A 22093-nucleotide genomic window follows, 5' to 3' on the forward strand; every position below is an offset into this window, starting at 1 on the left:
ACTTGAGCGTATACGGTTGTTGTGTGTGTGTGTGTGTGTGTGTGTGTGTGTGTGTGTGTGTGTGTGTGTGTGTGTGTGTGTGTGTGTGTGTGTGTGTGTGTGTGTGTGGGTCGACAAAAATAAAAACTAAATAGCTTCGTTTTTTATTATTCATTGTTCTTCTCATTAGCTGGGGGATTATTTTCAAGATTAGGCAGGACAGGGCCGGACATCTATGTGACGTTAAGTCTTTCTCTAACAAGACGGATGCTCTCCAGTCTGCACAAATCTTCTCCCTTTGAATTTTCCCTACCTTTGCTCATGCAGACCCCTCCCTCCCTCCTTCCCTCTCTCCATCGCTCTACCCGTTCCGTCTTTATTTCTCCTCTGTTCCTCACTCCCCTCCTCTCTTTCTTTCTTTTTTTTTTTTCTGCGCTCCTCCCTGAGTGACAGCTCAATACCCAGCTCTCCCAGGCTTATCTAGCCTCAGCAGATGGTTGACTTGGATCACTGTTCATACGCCACGATCTGGGCTGGTGATAAAGACTGTTACAGAGGGAATACGTGCTATCTCCCTCTCGCTCGCTCTTTCTTCCTTTTCACTCCTTCTCCTCTCACCTCCTCTTGATCCGCACTCGTCGTTTTCTTTAATTTTTTTTCCTCCCTCTCCATCCGCCTCTTTTCAACTCTCTCGTGCAAGCGGCTCTACCTGGACACGTCGACCCTCCTCCTCGCCCGTGTCCTCCACCTTTTTTCTCAACTATGCTTCTTTGTCCAACCCGCCCCCACCTCCTCAATCCTCCCTTCTGTGTCTCCTCATCTCCCTCCATCCCTCCATCTCTGTGCATTGAATCTGGTGCTGTGTGATTGTCTCTGCCTCCCTGCTGGGCTGGCGCCTGTCTAAAGGGCCCCAGGACCCTCACACACTGAGGGTCTCCAGCCATGCCAGAGATGCCCTCTCTGTCCTCTCCTCTCGCCTCGTATCAGTTCATCTGGTCCCTCTTCATCTCCACAGGATGGAGGAAAAGGTCAAATCGTGTCTCTTTCAGCTCCTCCTGCTCCTTTTTATAATCAAAGTTACACTTTTTTTTTTAAATATTTGCTGTACATATTAGTTTAAAAAAAAAAAACTCCTTTGAAATGTTATAAAATTCCCCCAAAAAAGTACAATAAGTAGACAGGTAACCTTCAAAGTGCTGCAGCCGGAAGCTTTCCTACACTCACGTCTACTGTTCTCCGTCGCTTTCGTTTGCATGATCACTGCATTTTAAACATCTGATGTGCACTTCACAGGCTGGAATCGGCCATTTTATGTATACTTCACTTGGTCTGGACTGGTCATTTGATGTCCTTCCTCACATGCTTTTCATTCTACACAGCCGAGCAACAAAGCGAAAAGGGGGGGAAAAAAAAAAAGAGGGGTATAGCTGCCGCTGCACAGATGAAATAAAGGGCGGACTGAGGAGTGCCGGGAGCGATATGAATGAGGACGTACAACACAGCAGCGCGTACGGCGATGGGGGAAACAGACTGGCAAAGACATCACTTGCACCGCACCATGCATTAGACCGGCCCTGTGTGATGTGCACCAGTGTACTATGAGAGGGAGAGGGCATAAAGGCAGGCTGTGACTCTACAGTGTGTCTTTTTTTTTCTTGTTGAAGACGCAAAAGAAAAGATGTTTTGAATAATAAGCAGCGTGGTGCCAGCATTGGGGCGTATAGGGAGCTGCCATCCCATATGTGGTGGCAAACCTCCTCCCCTGTGATTCACCGGTGGCTCTCCCTCTCTCTCCGACACTCCAGACAATTTGCTGCCATCTTAATCTGAACGGTGGAATCTGGCAACCACACAGGAGCACCTGCATCCGTCCAGCCTGACCCGCTTTTGTTCTGGTCCGACCCCCTAACTTTAGCCCCTAATTAACCCAACAGAAACTAATTAAATACAGCTCTAGTGGACCAGACGCCAGACAGAAGAAATCAAAAAAGGAGGAGGAGGAGGAGGAGAAGGAGGAGGAGGAGGAGGAGGAGGTAGGGAAGTGAGGGAGCCAGTGTGGTAGGAGAAGAAGGGGGGAAAAAAGAGGAGATCCAAATGTTGGCCTCCAGCCTCCTGAGGCCGGTTCAGAGAGATTCGAAGGAGGGTGTCACTGTCACAGTCTGGTTCGTCCTGAGCGCATTGCCACTCTCCGCGCTGACCTCACACTTCTTAACACGCCGTCGGTTTTTTCAAGGTATTTTGGGTTCCTCCTCATAGATGAGTGCGGCTGCCAACTGCTGTAATCACAAGCGCACCAGTCACATGACGCAACTGACGCCCTGGAGATATTTGGAAAAGGGTAAAGACAGGATGGGGAGAGCCACGGAGAGACAAGAGCGGCGTCGAATGAAAGCAGGAGGAGGTGGTGGTGGTGGTGGTGGTGGGGAAAGGAAGGTACGGGACGGGATTGTGAGAAAGAAGATATATAAATATGGGTTCAAACCAGCCAAGTGTCTCTGGCAAAGGCGCTGCTGCTCCTAGTCCCAGGCACGGCTCGCTAAGTGATAGAGAAAGTAATTAAGAGAAGCCTGTTCAAGTAGATAGGCCTGTAAAGGAGATTTGAAGAGGGGGAACTGATTGTGCATGTCTGATTCCAGCTCTTCAGAGAGTTCTCAGCCCCAAGGCTTAGCTTTCAAAGGGCCGTCTCTCTTCCTGTCTATCTCTCCGTCTCTTCCTCGAACATATATCTACGAACAAACAAACAAACAAAAAATGACTCACCCTCTTTTACACATATCGAGCACACGTATGTTCAAAGGGGGAGCCGAATGTAGGACAGAAAAGAAAGAGAAGGTGTCTCTCGCAGCATCTCTGACCACGTGACGGCTTGATCAAGACATCAGACGTCCTCTTTTCTTTTTTTAGCTACAGGAAATAAAGACGCACTATTGTACTAGAAAGTTCACACCATGTCTTTTTGCGATCCACCTCTCTGTGATATGGGCAACCTCGAGGGCAAGATAGAGCAACACTGCCACCTAGGACGGGTTCTACCACCCTGCAGAACCGAAGTTAGTCTGCTGTCAGAGGAGTTACTCAGGTTAACTCCAGGCGAGGTTGACTTGGGTCTGACTGGGTCCTCTTTATCTTCACTGGCTTCAATAAAACAGACAGAAGGAAAAAAAGAGATAAAATCTTGCCAACAAGCAAAGCTCACAGTGTTTCAGAGGTGCCGAAGGGGCTCAGAGGCAGCAAATTACCCATAAATAAATATTTGTCTTCTACTGTTTGTTTGCAGTTTTAAACCTTATACATAACGGAACAGGATGAGCAAAAAAAAAGTATCTGTGTCTTTTTTCTTTTTCTCAAGTCACCTGATGATGAGTTTTATGAGACTTACATTAGTGGAAGTGAGTTTTGGGGAAGATTTTTAAAAGCAAGAAAAGAGCAACAACTCACCGATCCTGCTCTGGATACCACATTGTGAGCATTTGTTGTCTGAAATAGACACATTTGGATATCAATGAACAAATTAATTGATCTAAATAACCCCTTATTAAAAGGGATCTTTTATTGTGCTTCATATATATATATGTTATGATGATTAAAGCAGTTAAAAACATTGTTTATCAGAGGGGAAATCATTCTTACTGCAGAGAGATTATCAGCATTTTCACCTCCATCCAAGTCAAAGTGACACATACTGAGTTTGTGACCGTCTGAGATTTAAAATCATGAAGCTTTTATGTTCATATTTGTTCTATTGTTCCTTCAAAATATGATTAATGCTGTGTGACAGTGTGGGGAGCAACTACACTAATTTAGTCAGACGCTTTGTTAACACTTGAGTTCAGTTTTTTCAGTCTGTCCACTGCAGTAAAGAGTCTCAGTGATGGAAAATAAGCAGAGTTTTGACATCAATCTGCAAATAACTCATATGTAAACTACATTTGTCAGATACAGTAAGTGCTGAGGTGAAAAGTGCAACAGACGAATAATATTTGCAACCTGCAGGTGCTCCAGGATGAAGTCGACCCTCCATCGAAACTGATCTACTGGCGACACCTGCTGGAGAAACTGCAGTGCAGTAGATCCAAAAGAAAAACAAACATGGCGTCCTCTGCTGGTGAGAGAGGAGACAAGTCAGCAGGAGTGTTTCACAAAAGCTTGCAGGGCACATTTGACAGTTATATTGTTGAGATCATCTCAGATTTCAGTCAAGTTTATATCAGGATAAGGTGTTCAAAGTACAAAATGAAAAACAGTTTATGAATAAAACTACAGTATCTTTTCACAAAATTAAAATGAATCATGTATCATTTATTATTATTATTATCAATTATTTATTTATTTAGCTGCAATTTTTGCATTTTGCTGCTTCTCACTTCAAGGTTACAAACAGAGGAGTACACTGATTGAAACAGAAATGATAAGCTACATATCAATGTAAAAATCATCATTCTTTTTTTAACCTCTTCATGACCTCTGGCCCAGTTATTTCACCTTCCCTTGACTTTGTTCACCTTTCTGACAACTAAATATTTTTTTTTATTATTATATTTTATTCACGTGTGCTTCTGTTAATAAACAAGGGGAGTAAAACTAAAGTAAGAAAGTAATCTACAGGAGTTAACTGGCCCTGGTGTCTGAAATGAAAAAAAAAAAACCCTGCATCTGTCATGCGTTACACCACTGTCGTAAAACGTTCCTGTCTGCTGTTGCAATGGCGTTTGCTGCGACAGCACTTTGCGGCAGCTGGGAAATCGAGGAGAGAGCAGCGACAAACGTCGCCAGCGGATACGCTATCGCCTCAAAACCCCTCGGATTTATGTAATATTCGGTAAACTAACTTGTATATTGATTGTATATCCCTTCGCCTTGTGGATGAGATTGTGTTCAACGTTTTCCAAGCGTGAATCTCCACCTTAATGCGGTGGGATGGCCACAGTGCCGCCTGGGCCTAGTAGCGCACTGCCTGCATCCCCGGCTGAAATTCCTCCTTTCCCCGGGGCTGGGAGCGGGGAGCCGGCGGGGGGAGACGGACAGCCGGCCTGCCACAGGGAGGGCTGTGTGCCTGCCGACACAGGGAAGAAGTCGCAGCCGGTAAGCGAAGTCAAAACGTCGGTCAAGAATAAGCAGAAAAACATGCTAGCTCGAGCTAGCCCGGCAGCGCTGCACCTCAAAATGCAAGCCCGAGAGCAGCAGCAGCTAAACGGCTTGGTCAGCCCCTCAGAGGACGCTGACAGCCACCAACACGCAGGAAACCGGCCTGACAATCCAAGACCGTCCGTGGACAACTGTGACAGCAGCAGCAGCAGCGGCAGCAATGAGGAACAACCCGCTAGAAACAATAGTGAGCATTGCCAACACGAAGGCCACAGCCCCTTCTCCAAAAACGGCCGTCACTCTCCTCTGGTTAACAATAGCATGAACGGGATGCCGGGTTTCACAAGAACTGAGGCGGCCCACAGCCACCCCGGGGACGGAGGGAAAGAGGAGTTCGACCACATGGAGCCGCCGAGGCCGCCGACCGTCGAGCCCCTGGACGGTGCCGGGCCCGGCGGAGAGGCGAGCCCCGCTGACCCGCAGCTGCAGCCGCCCTCCGCGGAGCTGGCCCGGCTCGACCTGAGCTGCTCGCCCGGCCGAGCGGAAGAAGACAGCCACGGCATCCGCTATGTCCGCTACGAGTCCGAGCTGCAGATGCCGTGGATCATGAGACTGATCACCAAGGACTTGTCTGAGCCTTATTCAATTTACACGTACAGGTACTTCATCCACAACTGGCCGCAGCTCTGCTTTCTGGTGAGTACGAACCTCTGACACCATCTCAGTGCCAAGACAAAAAACCTGTGTTCACCTTTTTGAGTGTGATTTCAGACCCTTGGATTACCTCAGGTAGCATGCTATTATTTGGGGGACTGGGTGTGACTGCATGCTCACCTGTCAGTGTGCCTCAAAGGGGGCAGCTAAACATAGCACTGATAAACACACATGTAAATGCCTTCACTGGTGGCACATTGGTTTGCAGTTTGCATTGTTTGCACACTCACTTTTTCCACCACAAAGCCTCCAAACTTGCTGATTGTGTGGATATCTGCCTGTCCAGGTAAGATAAAGCTGAGCTGACAGGACAGTCTGTTGAGTTCATCGCTGATGTGCAGGAATTTTAAGGGAAAGCGATGTTTTAAAGCCCGTTCAAGAGTAAATGTGCTTTCAGTGGGCGTTTCCTCGTGCACCCACAGACTCCAGCGAGGGTTTACTACTTTGAAACACATTGTCCTCTTTTTTTTTCTCTCGTTGTTTATCCTTTGGAGCCTCAAGGTTGTAAACTTCCAGTTCCAGTTTTTCTGGAAGGCCGCATGTGACATAAGAGGAAGTGTCGTGAGATAAAGGTCAGAGGTCGGATCAGAGAGCCTGCGGAACCGGCAGGATGACGGCGGCAACTGGACAGGAACTGTTGTGAGGCTTTCAGTAACCACCTCCAAAAGACCCCTAACAAATGTGTGTGTGTGTCTGTCACAGGCCATGGTGGAGCAGGAGTGTGTCGGAGCCATAGTTTGTAAGCTTGACATGCACAAGAAGATGTTCCGTCGTGGCTACATTGCCATGCTGGCCGTGGACTCGAAACACAGAAGGAAAAGCATCGGTGAGCTCGAGACTTCTTCATGTGACGCACAGAAGCTGCTAAAAAAGAAAAAGAAAAAGCCCTGTCCTTTCTGGAGCAGCGGCGTCATTTTTGTGCTTTCTTTGACAACCAAATCTCTCTTATGCAAATGCAGCATTTTAGATAAGTTACACACTGAGTTGATGTGTAACACTGTGACATTGTGCACCGCACGTCATTTCTTCTACCACCAGATGCCGAGACAGAAAAACAATAGTTCTTTTTCTTTTTAAAGCTTTTGTGTTTTGCGTGCCGTCGCTGACTTTAACTCTTGTGTTTCAGGTACTAATCTGGTGAAGAAGGCCATCTACGCTATGGTGGAGGGCGACTGTGACGAGGTGAGACACACGATCAGTCAATTCACACCTCCTGTTGTAAACCGTGTTAGAAATACCTGCAGAGGATCATGTTGAATATCTTCAGATAAGATACACTTATGTGTGTGTTTGTGCCAACATGAGCGGGCTTTATGCCTGACGTCGGCACAGATTCGCAGGCTTAGTGCCAGCGTGTTTTCGATCGCAATGCTAAACGTAGGCAGGAGACGAGAGGGACAGTCTTGGATTTACCAAACCAGATTGTTCTGTCAGAGATAAAAGAAACTGGAAAATAAAGTAAACACATAAAAATGACAATATATTTGAAAACAAACCTCTTGTGTGTGTTTGGTTCTTTGGTTTTAGTTCAGCGTTGGCCCGACATCAGAGAGAGAATGAACCAAAAAGGGAAAAAAAAAAAAAAATGCTGCTAGTGTTTCAAGGCCCACTTTTTCTTCCTCCGTCCTTCACGTATCTCAGCGTGCTGGTTACCTTGGTTTGATTGTCAGCCACTCTGAACCCTCTCAGTATCCGTCCTCTGCGGCAAAAAACTGTTTCGCTCGCTCTGCTTCTTGCTGAATAGCTGCACACACAATACACACAGTGGATTTCAAAGTATTTTGTAACCTCCAGATGTTTGAGGTGGAAATGAGATTCAGTACGAGCCTTTCTCCAACATCTTTTGTTGACCGAGACCTGTGATTCACCACAGCAATAATTCTTCTGCTGGTGGGATTGTGTGCAGGCCAGGCCACCGGGTACATTCCCCCCTCTTTTTTTTTTTTTTTTTTTCATAAATCAATCAATCAATCGAGCTCCTGTGTTGCAAGCTGCATTTTTTTCTCAGCTGTGGTGCTTTTGTATCAGCAGGCATTGTTCAGTTCAGCACAAAACATGTTAACCTCGGTCCTGCGAGCTGAGAAAGTGAAACGATTGCAATGAAATAAGAGTTTAAAGACTTATTATTTCATCTTCTGGACTGCAACATTTAGTTGGTTAAAACTGTTTAATTTCTCGCCTGCTTCGCTTTCAACTCTTACAACTTAAACCTCCACCTAATCTTCTGGTCACTAAAGTAAATACACAAACACCGTCTGCATGCTATGTAGGCTGTTGGTTTAAAGCCCGTCGCTGGGCACTATTCCCGTCTTCCTCCTGCTATCTGCATGTTACTGTTTTCAAAATCCCCTCCGCCATGTTTAACAAAAACTTCCTCCGAGATAGCAAATAACTGCTCCAACTTCTTTTACCCTCATAGCAGGAAATAAGCCAGTTTAATGCCAGCGCTCGCCTCCCCATCTGTAAAACAAGTCCCCTCCAATACTGTTTGACAAGCAGGGGCACAGTCGCTGCATCTTGGGTTTAGCTCAGGCCAAGACGATTGAGATTGGTAAAGAAACACGAAAAGCCAGAGCATGTTTTCGCTCTACACCTGAGAAAGAATTGGTGCAGCTGTACCTGTCTCCAACACCGATAGAGCGCCTTTTTTTCTGAAGCTCCCCCCCCCATCGGCTTATTGTTGGTTATCGTTAAACCCATCGCAGCTCCACAGACAACAGATCTATTAATTCTGTTCTACTGCATTGATAAACTTAATCAGTATTTCATGAATTTGTTTGGCAAGGACTCGAAGGTGACGGAAAAATCTGACCTGCGGGTTTTAAATGTCAGACCTCCACGAGCAAGAAATATTGCTAAACCACCGCCTTCTTGCAACTGCGTTACAACATAATAACATAACTGTGGCTCAAAGTATGTAGCTAAAGGGCAAGAATGTCTAAATGATGCTTGATGTCAAAATTCTACTGAAATCTATGAAGACTAATAGTTGCCGGGAAATGAGAACTAACTTGTGTACACATTGGGAAATGTTCCTTAACAAAGAGCACAATGTTTATGTAAAATACTCAAACCTCCCCCGCTGGATGGTATGTTTCAACATCGACTCACAGCGGATCTTATTAAATGTTTCACACACAACATTTGTTCTCCAGTGACCCACAAAAAAACAGTATACACCTTAATTTAAATCAATATGTTTGAGGGTTTTTTTAAATTTTATTTTCTGTTGACTAATTTCTATAATACTCCTTATTTCTTGTCTTCTGGCATTTTATTTAGATTAAAAATGTTGATTTATTTATTTTTTTTAATAGATGTCACAGAAAGAAAAGCACAGATGTAGATAATAAAAGAAGTGTTGGTTGAACTTGGCTGCATCAGTTTCAGGGTCCTTTTACTGTACATGCTGTCATACTGTCATGGCTTCCTGGGTTGACACCTTTATTAATGATAATTTGCTTTGTTCTGTGCTTTTTCTACTGCATCCAGTCAAGATATCGGCTCCATGACACGGTTAATCTACTGTAGCAGTTGGGAAACAGTTAGCATAGCTCAGAGTCAGACATGAACAACTTCAAAACTGTCTTTTTTATACACATAGCATGTGTTTATTTAAGGCACGTAGAAGTAGAGCATGAGATATTTTGGTGTAGTTAGCAGCTAGCTCACTCATTGAAGCTATTCTTGACCACCAGCAGCTGAGCTGCACTCAGTGATCTCATGTGCCTTCAGGCTGAACGCTGTACTTGCATGAGTTTCATGATTCTGCACTAAACCAGGCTGCAGGTAGCTCCGACTAGTTCTCTAGCTAACAAGACACAACATGAAACTAGAACAGGTTTAAGAGGGGTGGGGGTTGAGTGTATTTTCTTTACTTGGGCAAACTTTCCTGCGTAGCGTTTCGTAAATCGCACTGAACAAGCAGAGATTACATTGATAAAAATGGCCAATTTCCAATAATGTTCCTTGCTGACACTTATAAAACTCCTGTTAACATCCACAAATGTTGAGACAGTAGTAAAGCTAATAAGAAACAGTCATCCACTCATGTATGTAACATCATACTGACGTGGCCGTGTTTTTGTTTTTTTGTTTTTTTCCCCCAGGTTGTATTGGAGACGGAAATCACCAACAAATCAGCCCTGAAGCTGTACGAGAACTTGGGTTTTGTCAGAGACAAGCGGCTGTTCAGATACTACCTGAACGGAGTGGACGCGCTGCGGCTCAAACTGTGGCTCCGCTAGAGGAAAGAAGAGGGGGGACGGGGGAGGACGGGACAGCGGGTGCTGTTCACCTCGTACACTATCAGCTTGACGGCCTCAGCTCTGCCCTGGTCATTTCACTCTAATACACACACACACACACACACTCACACACACGGGAGTATGCACATAGGTATGCATAGACACGCAGACACACCCTCTTTTTGTCCTTGACCTCTGAACAACTGATGTTTAGGCAGAACCGGACTGACATCCCACCTCATGTTCTCATGAAGGGGCCCCTGACACTGTCTGTGACGAGGAGGGGCGGCGAGTGAGGGTGGCGGTCTCTGGGATGACCTCGACTGGGGACAAGGTGACCTTTTTTTGACCTTCAAGCTTGGAAGCCGCATCGTCCGCGACGTGACGCGAGGCGAGGACGTGCGTCCTAAAAAAAAAAAAAAAAACCCCAGAGGACACGGCACCACACCAAATCCTCCTGCAGAACACGGACTTAACAAAAACAACAGCAGTGAAACAGGAAGCAGGGCGGTAAACACAGACTGGGAAGAAAATATTTGTGGAGTTTATTTTTGTGTTTCTTTTTTAACCTTGTAAGTTGGACGGTTGATGGAAGAGCTATAGTATGACTGTGTGTTTGTACCGCCTCATGTTTGTTCTCCTTTTTTTTTTTTTTTTGCCCAGTTTTTGTGTGCATGTGTGCCAGTGAATGTGTTGTGAGGTGTGAGTGGAATTGCGCGTACCGTTGTGTGTTTTTGTTCCCCATCCTGTCCGTCGGGGCGCAGCCGCTCGCTGCTGCTGCTGCTGCTGCTGCTGCTGCCATCATCTGCCTCAGCCTCCAGGACTGAAGCCTGTAAAGATATGCATGCATTTTATTTTAATGTGAGTGCGGAGGGGGCGGAATACGCGTGAGGAGTGCGTGTGTTGATGAACCCAGTCTGAGGCAAACCCTCCGAGCCCCGTCCCTGCGTGTGGTCTGAGCATGTTGGTGCAGAGAAACAAATCGCTCCATTAGCACCTCAAACTTTGCCCACCCAGTTGGATCTGCCACTGTTTTTTTTTTTGTTTTTTTTCCCGCTTCAGTGTCCTTTGCTAAATTTCCCCCCGACAGTATGGGTGAGGGGTTCTGTTTCCCCCCCAAATGCACTGCCAGCTGCTGCGAAATTCCCCAAAAAGGAGAAAATGGAGTCTCACAGAGCGACTCCTCGCCAACGGAGGTGCGGGCAAACGCGTCCTAGCCGTCTGCGTTCGCTCCTCTTTGTTAGATGATCTACCGCTCCTCGTTGCAAAGTGCCACTCAGTTTAAGCAAATGCAGTGATCTGCCCACCAACAGGTGTCACGCAGCAGCGCCGGCCCGGTTCTGGTCTGCGCTTGGCATCAAACCGGATGCGAAACGTTACATATGCTGGATTCCTGTTTGAGGATGGTGTGTGCGCGTGTGTGTGTGTGTTTTATCTCTTGATAAAAAAAAAAAGGAAAAAATAGACAAGTATTCTTAGCAGATTATATTTTATTCTTGTGTTTTCGCTTTCAGTTCATTTAGATGATCTACTTTTTACACCTGTGTAACCTCACGCTGCTGCCGAGGCGGCTGAGTCCACGACGCACTTCCCAGGTGCCCTAACTCAATGCACAACCAACCTCGCTAACAATTTTAAAGATCTCCTGCCCGGAACTCGTCTCCTAGTTTGCACCCAGGCGTTCTAAATCCACACTAATTATGGCAAAGAAGGTTTGCTTCAACCGCTTTTTGTTTTGTTTTCTTTTTTTCTCTTTTGAAAGTAAAATGAACAAAAGGTCAGATGCATTTCTTTGGAAATTGCTGCAGTGTGTGTGTGTGTGTGTGTGTGAGAGAGAGTGTGTGTGTGTGTGAGAGAGAGAGTGTGTGTGTGTGTGTGTGTGTGTGTCTTGTTAGTTTGACAACAGTGTGGCTCTGTTCTGTCAGACTTTAATTTTCTCTTCTTTCAGAGGCCCCAGCACAGGAACATCAGAGCCTTGTGAGGTGCTGTGTTTTGCTCCAGCCTTATAGGGACAACAGGAAGGAATAAATCACACACTTATTATTTGGTTTTTTTTTTTGTTTCTTTTTTAGCTGTTACCTATTAGAACAAGTGCGATAGAAAAGGAGACAGCTTGGCTGGCAGTCGAGGGGAGAATAAACCCTGAATCAAAAATTCGTAAATGCAGTTTTTAAGTGAACGTTTGTTTTTGTTTGTAGCACCTGGAAAAATTATGCAAGTGTGCTTTTTTATCCTGCTGCAATATTCCGAGTAGGAAGCACTGTGAGACACTGTGCCAAGTGGCTCAACTAAAAAAAAAACCTAAAAAAATCTGCTACAAAATACTGACAACAGAACAAACAGAAGTCTCTGCGTCTCTGCAGGTGACACTGCAGGACCGCCGCCGTGTTTTGGGTTTATTCTCCTTTCTGAGAGATTTCATCCCGGGAGCCGACGACTGAAAGGAGAAAAGATGTTTACAGAGTTTCCACCCACAAAAAAAAACAAACGAAAGAGCCCGTCTATGTGAGTTTGTGTCTGTGTGCATTGGAGCAATGGATCAGATGACCTATATTTGTTTTTGTTTTTCAGATTTGTATACGAGTGTTCGATTCATTGGATATATTGAGAGCATGTTTTTTTTTTTTTTTTTTTTTTGTGAATCATCTGTTGGGATGGGGGCGGTTTGGGTTGATTTACCAGATTTGATTCTTATTTTTTATGTTCTGTGCTACTTTGGCCCCATTGAGAAGTGTAAAGTGAAATCTGAGCAGCTCATAGAGGGCATGTGGGGGAAAAAAAAAAACAGTTCTTGGCCCCCGAACACCCAACTATTAACTTTTTACAGCTCATCCGACACTGTTTATATTTGAATTATCACCCCGTGTAACTTCCTCCAGGTTTATGTTTGAGGTTTAGACCTTCTGTCCCTGTGTTGGACACTTGTTTCCCCTCCTCTGTTTCCTCTCACTGTCTGGGCCTCTTTTTTTCTTCTTCCACACAGTGACAGCTGACGGATGAGCGGACGGGACAAGATAACAGCGTACACATTGAACCTGTCTCGCTCTTTCAAAACCAGCTGTCAGTGTGAGGAGGTGTTAAAGATTTTGAAGGAAAAGGGTTTGCTCTCTTCCTCATTTTTCTTTGTTGTTTTACTCATGTGAATTTTTGGCAGTTCCATTTGGTATATGGGCATTACAGCCTGTCGCAAAGAGCCCGAGGGCTCCGTTTAGACCACGACCACAGACTGAAGGGCTTTGTCATCAATATCACCTCGTAGCCGCGGCTCGTGGTGTTGCATAGTTTTACTCAGCTCTCTCTCTCTCTCTCTCTCTCTCTCTCTCTCTCTCTCTCTCGCTCTCTCTCTCTCTCTCTCTCTCTCTCTCTCTCTCTCTCTCTCTCTCTCTCTCACGATGCATTTGGAAATAAGATTTGACTTGACATGCCAGTTCAGTGTTCGCAGATGTCAGATCCTGGACGTCCAGGTGGCTCATTCTAACAATCACATCTCTACTTTTCTGTCTTCACCCGGGGCGACGTCTGCCATCTTTACATTGAGTGTTACAATCATAAATCCCCTCTCACCCCCCAGAAACCAGTGTGTTGGTCAAATAAACACGATATATCTTGGTCCCTTGCAACCAACCAACCGACCACAGGGGCTTCCTGCAGTCTTTTCGGGGCAGGACAGTACCGCCTCCACCGCCATCCACGAAGTGTGCAAAAGGGGAGAGCAAAAGGGTTTTTTTTGCATGTCGAGACTTCTGTTTCCCCCTGTTCCTCTTCCCCCCCCCGTCCCCTCTCTCTTGATTTTGATCTGGAAATGTCCGATAGCTTTTATTTAATGTGGAAAAAGAACACAGAAATAAATTATTTGATTTTTTTAATGCTGTAAACTTGGGTGATCGTGTCTTCTGTCTGAAAAAAAGGTTGAACTTAAAAGCGTCACTCACACTCGGGGCTGTACAGTAAGAACGAGTCACAATCAGACATCTAAAAGAATCGTTTATTTCATCACATTCGGTTTCATATCTACATAAAGAGACAAAAAAAGTGTCCACTATTTTACACCACACTTACCCTAAAACAGTATTATTGCATATAAACAGGCAGTTGTACTTTAAGCGTAACAGATGGCTCATGAAGTTACAGAAAATAGATTTTTCTAAAAGACAGACGTCGTTGGTGTCACGAACGAGTAGTGTTCAGATAGTTCTTCCATCTTTTCTTACTGAACTACAAAAATGTGAGGACTCGATCTGACAACGACTCGCTGCTTCTCAGCGGTGTCACATTCTTGTGTCGGACGTGTTGACCAAAACATCCACTGTAGTCCATCTGTCCTTTGTCTGAAACAGATTCACACATGAAAACAGCTATTGCACAAAATGAGTTGATTAAAAACGACAAAAAAAAAATGAAAAAAAATGAGCTTCTTCCTCTGCGTCTTCAGTGTTTGTGCTTCTCCAGCCAACAGAGAAGTCTCTGTCACAGCTCTGTGTACGAACAGATGCGCACTTTATAAAAGAAACAACTTGCACGTGGCAAAGGAATTCATACTGTACATCAACATCTGTTTTATGTTACAAACATCTGTAGGATTATGACGTTTTGTACCTCACAGTAACTTATGAACAAATACCTTTTGAATAAAACATTTACATTTCCACAAAATTCACATTTAAACGAAGCGTTAATTGAAATTAACCGTAAGGTGAATGTTTCTAAAATGTGCTGGAGAATCTCGATGGGAATGTTTAAGCATTTTGGGAAGCAGGTTAATTGGCTTTCCTGCCGGGAGTTTTATGTTTTAAGACCGGTGCCGCTCTTTAATCTGTCCGAGCTAATGTTACAGCCAGGTGAAGCGAAGCTTAGCATAAAGACTTGGTTGGGGATTTGGGGAAACATCTAGTTTAGCTGAAGCTCACTCATCATTAAGTGTTGTTAACTAGGTGAGACAGCAGGAAGTTACGGCTCCCAGTCAGCTGTGAATTGTTTTTACATTTCTTTTTGCAGATTAAAGGCAATTTTCAAGATAGGGCCAGAATTTTAGTTTAAAACATTGCAAAAAAAACAGATAAAACATTGTAACATACAGTGAAGAAACAGTGTGGACATTATTTTGAAGATGTTTAAGCACTGTGTTTCAGAGATTTCTACAGAAGTTAGCATGCTAACCAGCTCTCCCTGTCCTGAATAACAGTTTGCGTCTGAAGAGTCGATAGTCCGATGACTCTCCTTAATGTCAGCAAAGAAATGTTCGGCTCTCTTTGCATTTTTAGTCTAATAATTCTACAAAATACACCCACTTCCATCCAGAAAAGTCGAACCCCCTTATTTATCACCATAAAACAGTTTGTTTAAAGTCAACAGGAACGAAAAACAAATGTAAGAAAACTCAATGTCAGCTAGTAGCTACTGCCATAGAAAGGGATGAGTGAGCTTTGGCGCCTGCGGACCGACTCTCGGCCGGCTAGGTTTATGCTAAGTTAAGCTAACTGGCTGCTAGCTTCAGTTAACGAGTACATGAGAGTTATAAATCTTCTCCTCTAATCCTCAGTGAGTTTAAATTTCCCAAAATGTTTCAACAATTCCTTTTAATGTCCTAAATGTGTAGCAAGAAATAAAATGCCTATTTACACTCACACCACTGACTCCAAGTCAGCTTAGGAATACACTGCACATATTTACATTGTTTATGTAATGTTACGCTTCTACAGCCCTTTTTTTTTGTTTTGTTTTGTTTTATTAGTTGACAGGAAACTCGCTGGCGCACACTTTCCCCCCGACAACCAGCACCACTCTCATCCTGCCAGTACTCTGCTATCACCTTGTACTTTTACAATATATCTATTTTTTTTTGTTTGTTTGTTTTACGTCAAAGTGCATCACACCACCCCCGCCGGAGCCTGTTACAGTCAACATCACCTGACAACATTCAGAAAAGTGCTCACGTTGGTACTTGTAGAAAAGGGGGGGGGGATACAAAGCTGACCTTTGTGCAGCCTGTGTAAATTGTGCCCTACACTCTGTCACACTCTGTGGATCAGATGAGTCATAGCCAAACAGCCTGGGGTGATTGAAGATGCGGTAGTCATAGCGATGGGAGTGTTCGACCGAACCTCCTTCACAGGGAGCGTCAGCCATTGGTCACCAACGACCCCGCCCCCTCAAAAAAAAAAGGGGGGTCTCATCAGAACTCGTCCTCGGAGCTGTCAGCCAGCAGCATGGCCTGGTCCTGACGGCTGGTTCCGGGCTCTCGAGGTTGCTGAGGAGAAACAAAAAGGGTACACTGAATACTCAATACAAGGCTGATCCTCCGTAGAATGTAAAAAGAGAGTAATAAGAAGTGGTATTGACCTCTGGCTGTCTGACCTTCCTCCTCTGGTGTTTGAAGCTGTTTCTCCTTTTGCGGTGAATCATCCTGATGCTGTAGAGGGCGCCGACGATTAGCAGGGCCCCGGTGATGCCAATGCCCACAGGGGCCAGCATCCCAGACACGTAACCCGCCTGCCGAGGGCAGATACGCAAAGGTCAAACCTGAGCAGAGTCGTAAACACGTCTAATCCAGGTAAATCCTTTTAATCTCTCACAAAAACCCCCAAAACTGGTAACTAAGTTTTTAGTAGAGGAGTGAAAGTTTCATTTGTCACGGACTACTTTCTGCTGCGGAGGGATACAGATTGGGAGCTCTGGTGATTATTTATGGCAGCAGGATGGGGCGGGTGTGATTGAGTCGAAATAAACAACAGTGCCTATTTATGTGATAATGAAGGAACATGTCATCCGGTGCAACAATGTGGATCACTGATGTGTTTTTCAGATATTTTAGGACAACAATGGAGCCGTTCGGCACAGAGGAACAAGACACATCAGGCTTAGGATGAAAAGGAAATACCTGTTCTTTGGATCAGTGTATTAATTTGCTTATTTTCATGAGAGAGTGAGTGGAAGAAACGGACATTTCCTGATGGACAGCCAAGACTTTTGAAGGACAGCAGAGGGCAGTCTTACCTTCTCTCTGATCAGCTCGACCCAGCTCCGCACTGGAAGTAAAAGAAACACAGACTCAGAAAGGAAACATCCAACCAAATTATTTCTCTCCATGCAGTTTTACATGTTTCTGTGTGAAGGCGTGAGTGGTCGTTATCTTTGACTCTGAGGTGAAACACTGTGATCGTACTCAGCCCCTGGTTGCGTTGAACCCAGACGGGAGGCGGAGGGATGAGGCTGTACGGAGGCTGCGTCGAGGATGTTTTAGGTGTTTCTGTCAGGTCCTCGTCGCTCTCGTCCTCCACCGATTCCTCAGAGTTCTCATCGTCCTCATCTTCATCCATCTCCTCTGCAGGGGGGAGGGGGGAAAGCAAAAATGATCCACTCGGCAGCACGAGAAGAGGGAAAAGATCACATTCATGATTAAGGATGAAAAATGTAAAATAATCCTAATTGAAATCAAATCTCTTCATCCCATCGGCAGCGAATCTCGCCTTACCCTCAGACTCCATCTCCTCTAACCCCGATGTGGACTTGTGCGCCGGATGATGGGTTGCCATGGTTACCGTTGTCATAGCATGCTGGAGGGAGGAGAAGGAGGGGCCGCCGGTGGTGGGCAACTTCCCCTCGATGTTCAGTGTCCTCGCAGCACCTACGTGTCCCGAATTGCACGGCACGAGGAGACAGTAAAGACAAGTACAACTCACAGCTCATTTCATATGTAATGATTTGATTTTGGGGCACAGAAAGTGGAGCTCCTGTTGGAGCTGGGTTAAGGAAAATTGAAAAAACTAACGAAAAAACATATTAAATTGAGCCACTGCTCTCCCTCTGCTGCCATCAGATGAAGAGTGAGATGCCTTTTTGCTCATTGATCCCTCCTCACATCACCTCTCTTACCTCTCTCAGAATGATCCTCCAGCTCGGTTCCGGCGTGCCGCGGTGAAACAGATGGACCCGACGAGCTGATTGGCTCCAGCAGCTCGGCACCAGACGTCTGCCAAGTTGAAGTCCAGTCTGGCATGAGCAGGGGCGGGGCACGCGAGGGACCGTCGCTGTCCGTCTCCACCGCGTCCAGCTGGTCCAGGTCCACCTCTGACGGAGGCACGGCAGCGGGAGGCTGAGCGCTGCCGGGCACCAGCGTGACCGCTGCCTCCGCCTGTGCCCCGTCTGATGTGACGTCTTCAAAAGGCTCGAAGATGAGAGGGAGAGCCTCTGATGACATGGTGCCCTCTGTGGCTTCATCCTGAGACAGTGGGACCACGGTGTCCACTGTAATCAACAGGAGAGCAGGGACAAGATGAGGGTCAGGATACGAAGCTTGTTGTCTCGCTCTTAAAGGGCAGATTGCTGAAGTACTGCAGTCTAAATGTTGTTTTTGTGATCGTATGGGGAACTAAAAATGTTTTAGATTCAGAAATACATGTATGGATTAGAGCACTCTACGTGATTCTCTTTGCCTGAAGTGTTGTCAGGAATTCAGATTAGCTGACAGACATTGTCTAGCAAAACAGCGAGGGTCATTGCCCTGGGGAGGACATGGTGAACACCTGTCATGAGGTCTGCATCTGTTGTTACCTGACAGTTTATAAGTCAAGACGATCTGAATGTCTGGAGAGAACATTCAGCTTGGGTCTTCTCTCTGTGCTGCGTGTTTTAAAGAGATCTGATTCGCCACATTGAGTCTGTAATTCTTCAGAGAATCAGCAACTCTCAAACTTCAACAAGAAGAATTTCCATTCGGCTCAATTCCGAGAGTAAACTAGGCCAAATAAACGAGGACAAGTTGAGGGTCTTGCAGTTTTTTTTTCCTCACACAAAGCTCTGCTGACGGCTAAAAATGTATATGTTTTCTCTTGCAAAGCGGCGACGGTAGTCAGCACTCAGCGCTTTATGCCACGCTGCATTGAACCAGGTGCCTCTTTGGACATGCACTTTTCTCATTAGGAGCATCTCGAGCTCTCTGGGAGCCGAGTTCACAGAGCAGCTAAGGCGCCATGAAAAGGGGGATTGTTCGAAAAACGGTTCTCTAGATAAGCGCCACCACAGAGGAGGCTGTCGCAGGGAAAAAAAAAAACCTGTCACTGGGTATCTCTCTGGCGCTTCCTTTAGTCCAAAGCAATTCTAAAGTAGGCTGAAAAATGCTTATAAAGACTGCAATCCTTTTACATAATACAGTGTTGGGAATTTTTTTCGTGTCAGCTTCCATTCTATTGGGAGGAAGCTTCATCAAACAGACAACTCCCTAATGAACGCCGGGAACACATATTGGCTCAGACAGACTCCTTTAATCCATTTTCCCTCTCCTGCCTCACGGAATTATAATAACCTGCCTGTTTCTTTACAATAGCCGAGATGGGGCGAGCGGAGGGTGGGAAAGAAAAGGGCTGAATCCTCCCAAGACGTGTACAACACACCCTGTCACCATCCGTTTCCTGGCAGTTATGTGTGTTCTCGTTCCTATTTTCTTTTCTTTTTTTTTTTTTTGTTGGTTCTCTCAGGCTCGAGTCAGGAATAGAAAGTAATTAGACTGCCACGGGTCCCAGCTGGGGTTCAAAGTGGAGCGTGGAAAAAGCAGGGCGCCTTCTTTGCCAATCATCAAAAGGCAATCTCTGCCACGAAGACGTGTCGCTTTCATTTCCGCCTGACTTTTTTTTTTTTTTTAATGAAGCCTCCTGAAACTCTGCAGACTCCAGCAAGGGGAGGAAAATAAAATGTTGTGCAGGGAATTCTTATGAGGTGACAACAACTCCTTACATTGCTTTTTAGTATATTTTTTAAGTATATTTTTGGGGCCTTTATTGTAAGTGCAGCTGAAGAGGAGACAGGAAACAGGATGGGAGAGATGTGGCAAAGGGCCCCCGGGCCGGGACTCGAACCCACAACCCCCGCAGTGAGGACAAAGCCTCTGTACATGGGACGCCCGCTCTACCATCTGAGCTAAAAGGTGCTCCCATAATCTTTTCATCACACTTTCTCCCATTTTTCTTGACCTACCTCCACCGGGCCTCGCTGCCTCAGTCCACAGGCTTTCCGGCCCGTCCTCTCTGGGCATCAGGTTCGGTCCGATCTCAGGCAACAGGGGTTCTGGGAGGGAGGATGTTGTAGCTCCATCGTGGCTCCAGACTGACAGAGGCGTCGAGGTCCGAGGGGAGAGGAAGACCAAGGGAGGGATGGGGCTGTGGGAGGTCAGTTTCTGGATCGGTTCTCCGGGTTCTGTAGAGGACTGTAAGCTTGTCCCTTGGAGAGAAGCACCATAACCAGGTAGTCTTGTCCCGTCCTCCCCACCTGGGTCCCTGCTGTCCCTGGCTGTGATGCTCAGCTGTGCAAATCCATCCGGAGGCGACCTCGTGGTGCCGACAGCTACATCCAACTGCTTCCTCCCACCTGTAGGCTCCTTCTCACCGTCTGGATCAACAGGCAGCTCTGAAGCAGCCTCCGACTGTCTGTGAGCATCTCCCATCTCAGATGTGCCTCCGACCTTCGTTACCTCGCTCCTCTGGCTGCGTGCCTCTCCGCCCGCCTCGCTCGGCCCAGATCTCCCATCAAGGCTGTCCCCGTTTTCTGTCTGCGTCACTGGAGCTGTCCCCTCAGGCCCTCCTCCTCCTCCTCCTCCACCTACATCCAATACCACATGTTCCGTCTCTGAGGGTTCAAACTTTACATCTGTGCTGAGCGTTGACCCAACAGTCGTTACCGCGCTGGCACACGGCCCGTCACAGTCCTGCGTGGGGGCGAGGTCCAGGAGGCGGACTGGGGTTCCGTAGACGGAGAGCAGACAGGTCCAGGCCAGGAGGAGGAGGAGGAGGAGGAGGAGGCGATGGAGCGTCCCAGACATCAGCATCTCTTCTGTTTCCGGGCTCAGCGCCTGCAAGAGTGAATGCAAAACGACAGATGCTTAACAGGCTTAACTGAGGTGTGAACAGTCCAACATGTGGAGAGAGAGACAGAACAGAGGTGGGAAGACGAGGCGACAGGACCACGTTACACAAAGTGCACAGCTGCAGATTAAAGTGTCAGGACTTCATACAGTCCGCCTGTGATAACCACAGAGAACAGGATTAACTGTGCAGCCCTTCGCTTTGATGCTGCACTGGTCTTTGAATAATTCTAGGGGAAGAAACTCCTTTTCATCTCGCACTCCTCTGTTTCCTTTCGTATAAATAGAAGGAAGCGCCAGGCACAGGGAGAGAGACGGAGAGGGAGAGAGAGTCTGACACAGCAAATCCTTCAGCACCCCTCCGCACTTCACCTATAAATAGCAGCTGGTTCTCTATCCTCCAGGATGCTCTACAGATGGACCCACGAATGTCACATTCTCCCATGCACAGGTCTGCGTCTCAGATTTAAAAGCCAACAGATGTGTGTGTGTGTGTGTGTGTGTGTGTGTGTGTGTTGCCTCAGGTGATGTGGCAGCAGTGATCAGCCAGTGTTGGTGGGTAATGGGAGACGAGCGACATGTGTGTTGTGGACAGGGTGACACCCTTTCACACCGCCTGAGTCAGACAACCCCATCCAGCCCTCAGATGATGCTGCACAGTCCAGCAATGACACAATACACCCCACTCCTCCTCCTCCACCTCCTCCTCCTCCACCTCCTCCACCTCCACCTCCTCCTCAGCTGGTGTGCACCCCTCAGTCCACAACACAATCCCCTCCAGCATTCGCACTGTAAACAAATATTGCATCGTTCAATCACATTCTCTCCAAAACAGCCTGACACGGTCTCCTCCTCTGCTCCCCCCCCCCCCTTTTTTAATATATATATATATATATATAAAAAATGTATTTCTATCGCATCATCCCCGAAAACGAACACAAGGCGACGATCAGAAGATCCACCTGCTCTTACCTTCCAGAGTTCATGACGGAGGACGCAGAGAAGCTTCTCTCGCAGCTCGCACACGGACACAGATCGGAGGAGTGTGTGTGTGTGTGTGTGTGTGTGTGTGTGTGTGTGTGTGGTGGTTAGAGGAGAGCAGGATGAGGAGGAGGCTCGTTGTCGTGCAGCTCAGCGTCACCGACTCCGAGTCTCTCAGTCTTCTCGACGTGTGTCCGCCTGCTGCACGAGCGCTGCCACCAAAACGCCTGAAAAA

At 46.5% G+C, this 22093-nt stretch overlaps 2 protein-coding genes across 3 annotated transcripts; one reads left to right on the forward strand and one right to left on the reverse strand.

Annotated features, from left to right (window-relative positions):
* Positions 1–4664: 4664 nt before the first annotated feature.
* naa30 (N-alpha-acetyltransferase 30, NatC catalytic subunit) lies at positions 4665–13411 on the forward strand. The gene is made up of 4 exons (XM_037085623.1): positions 4665–5760; positions 6481–6604; positions 6905–6960; positions 9888–13411. Exons 1-4 carry the CDS (start codon positions 4897–4899, stop codon positions 10023–10025), a joined length of 1182 nt encoding a protein of 393 aa, XP_036941518.1. The 5' UTR covers positions 4665–4896; the 3' UTR covers positions 10026–13411.
* LOC119012122 lies at positions 12641–22086 on the reverse strand. 2 transcript variants are annotated; one of them, XM_037085619.1, is made up of 8 exons: positions 21850–22086; positions 19995–20865; positions 17898–18269; positions 17497–17649; positions 17188–17346; positions 17019–17050; positions 16365–16514; positions 12641–16272 (listed from the first exon to the last, which is right to left on the reverse strand). In XM_037085619.1, the coding sequence occupies exons 2-8, from the start codon at positions 20839–20841 to the stop codon at positions 16198–16200; spliced, it is 1788 nt and encodes a 595-aa protein (XP_036941514.1). In that variant the 5' UTR covers positions 20842–20865; positions 21850–22086; the 3' UTR covers positions 12641–16197. The 2 variants fall into 2 exon arrangements, with proteins under 2 accessions (XP_036941514.1, XP_036941515.1); XM_037085620.1 differs by having other exon boundaries at positions 16380–16514; positions 21850–22070.
* Between the last annotated feature and the right edge of the window lie 7 nt (positions 22087–22093).

This window comes from Acanthopagrus latus, chromosome 22, assembly GCF_904848185.1.
Source record: "Acanthopagrus latus isolate v.2019 chromosome 22, fAcaLat1.1, whole genome shotgun sequence".
NCBI classification, from domain to species: Eukaryota; Metazoa; Chordata; class Actinopteri; order Spariformes; family Sparidae; genus Acanthopagrus; species Acanthopagrus latus.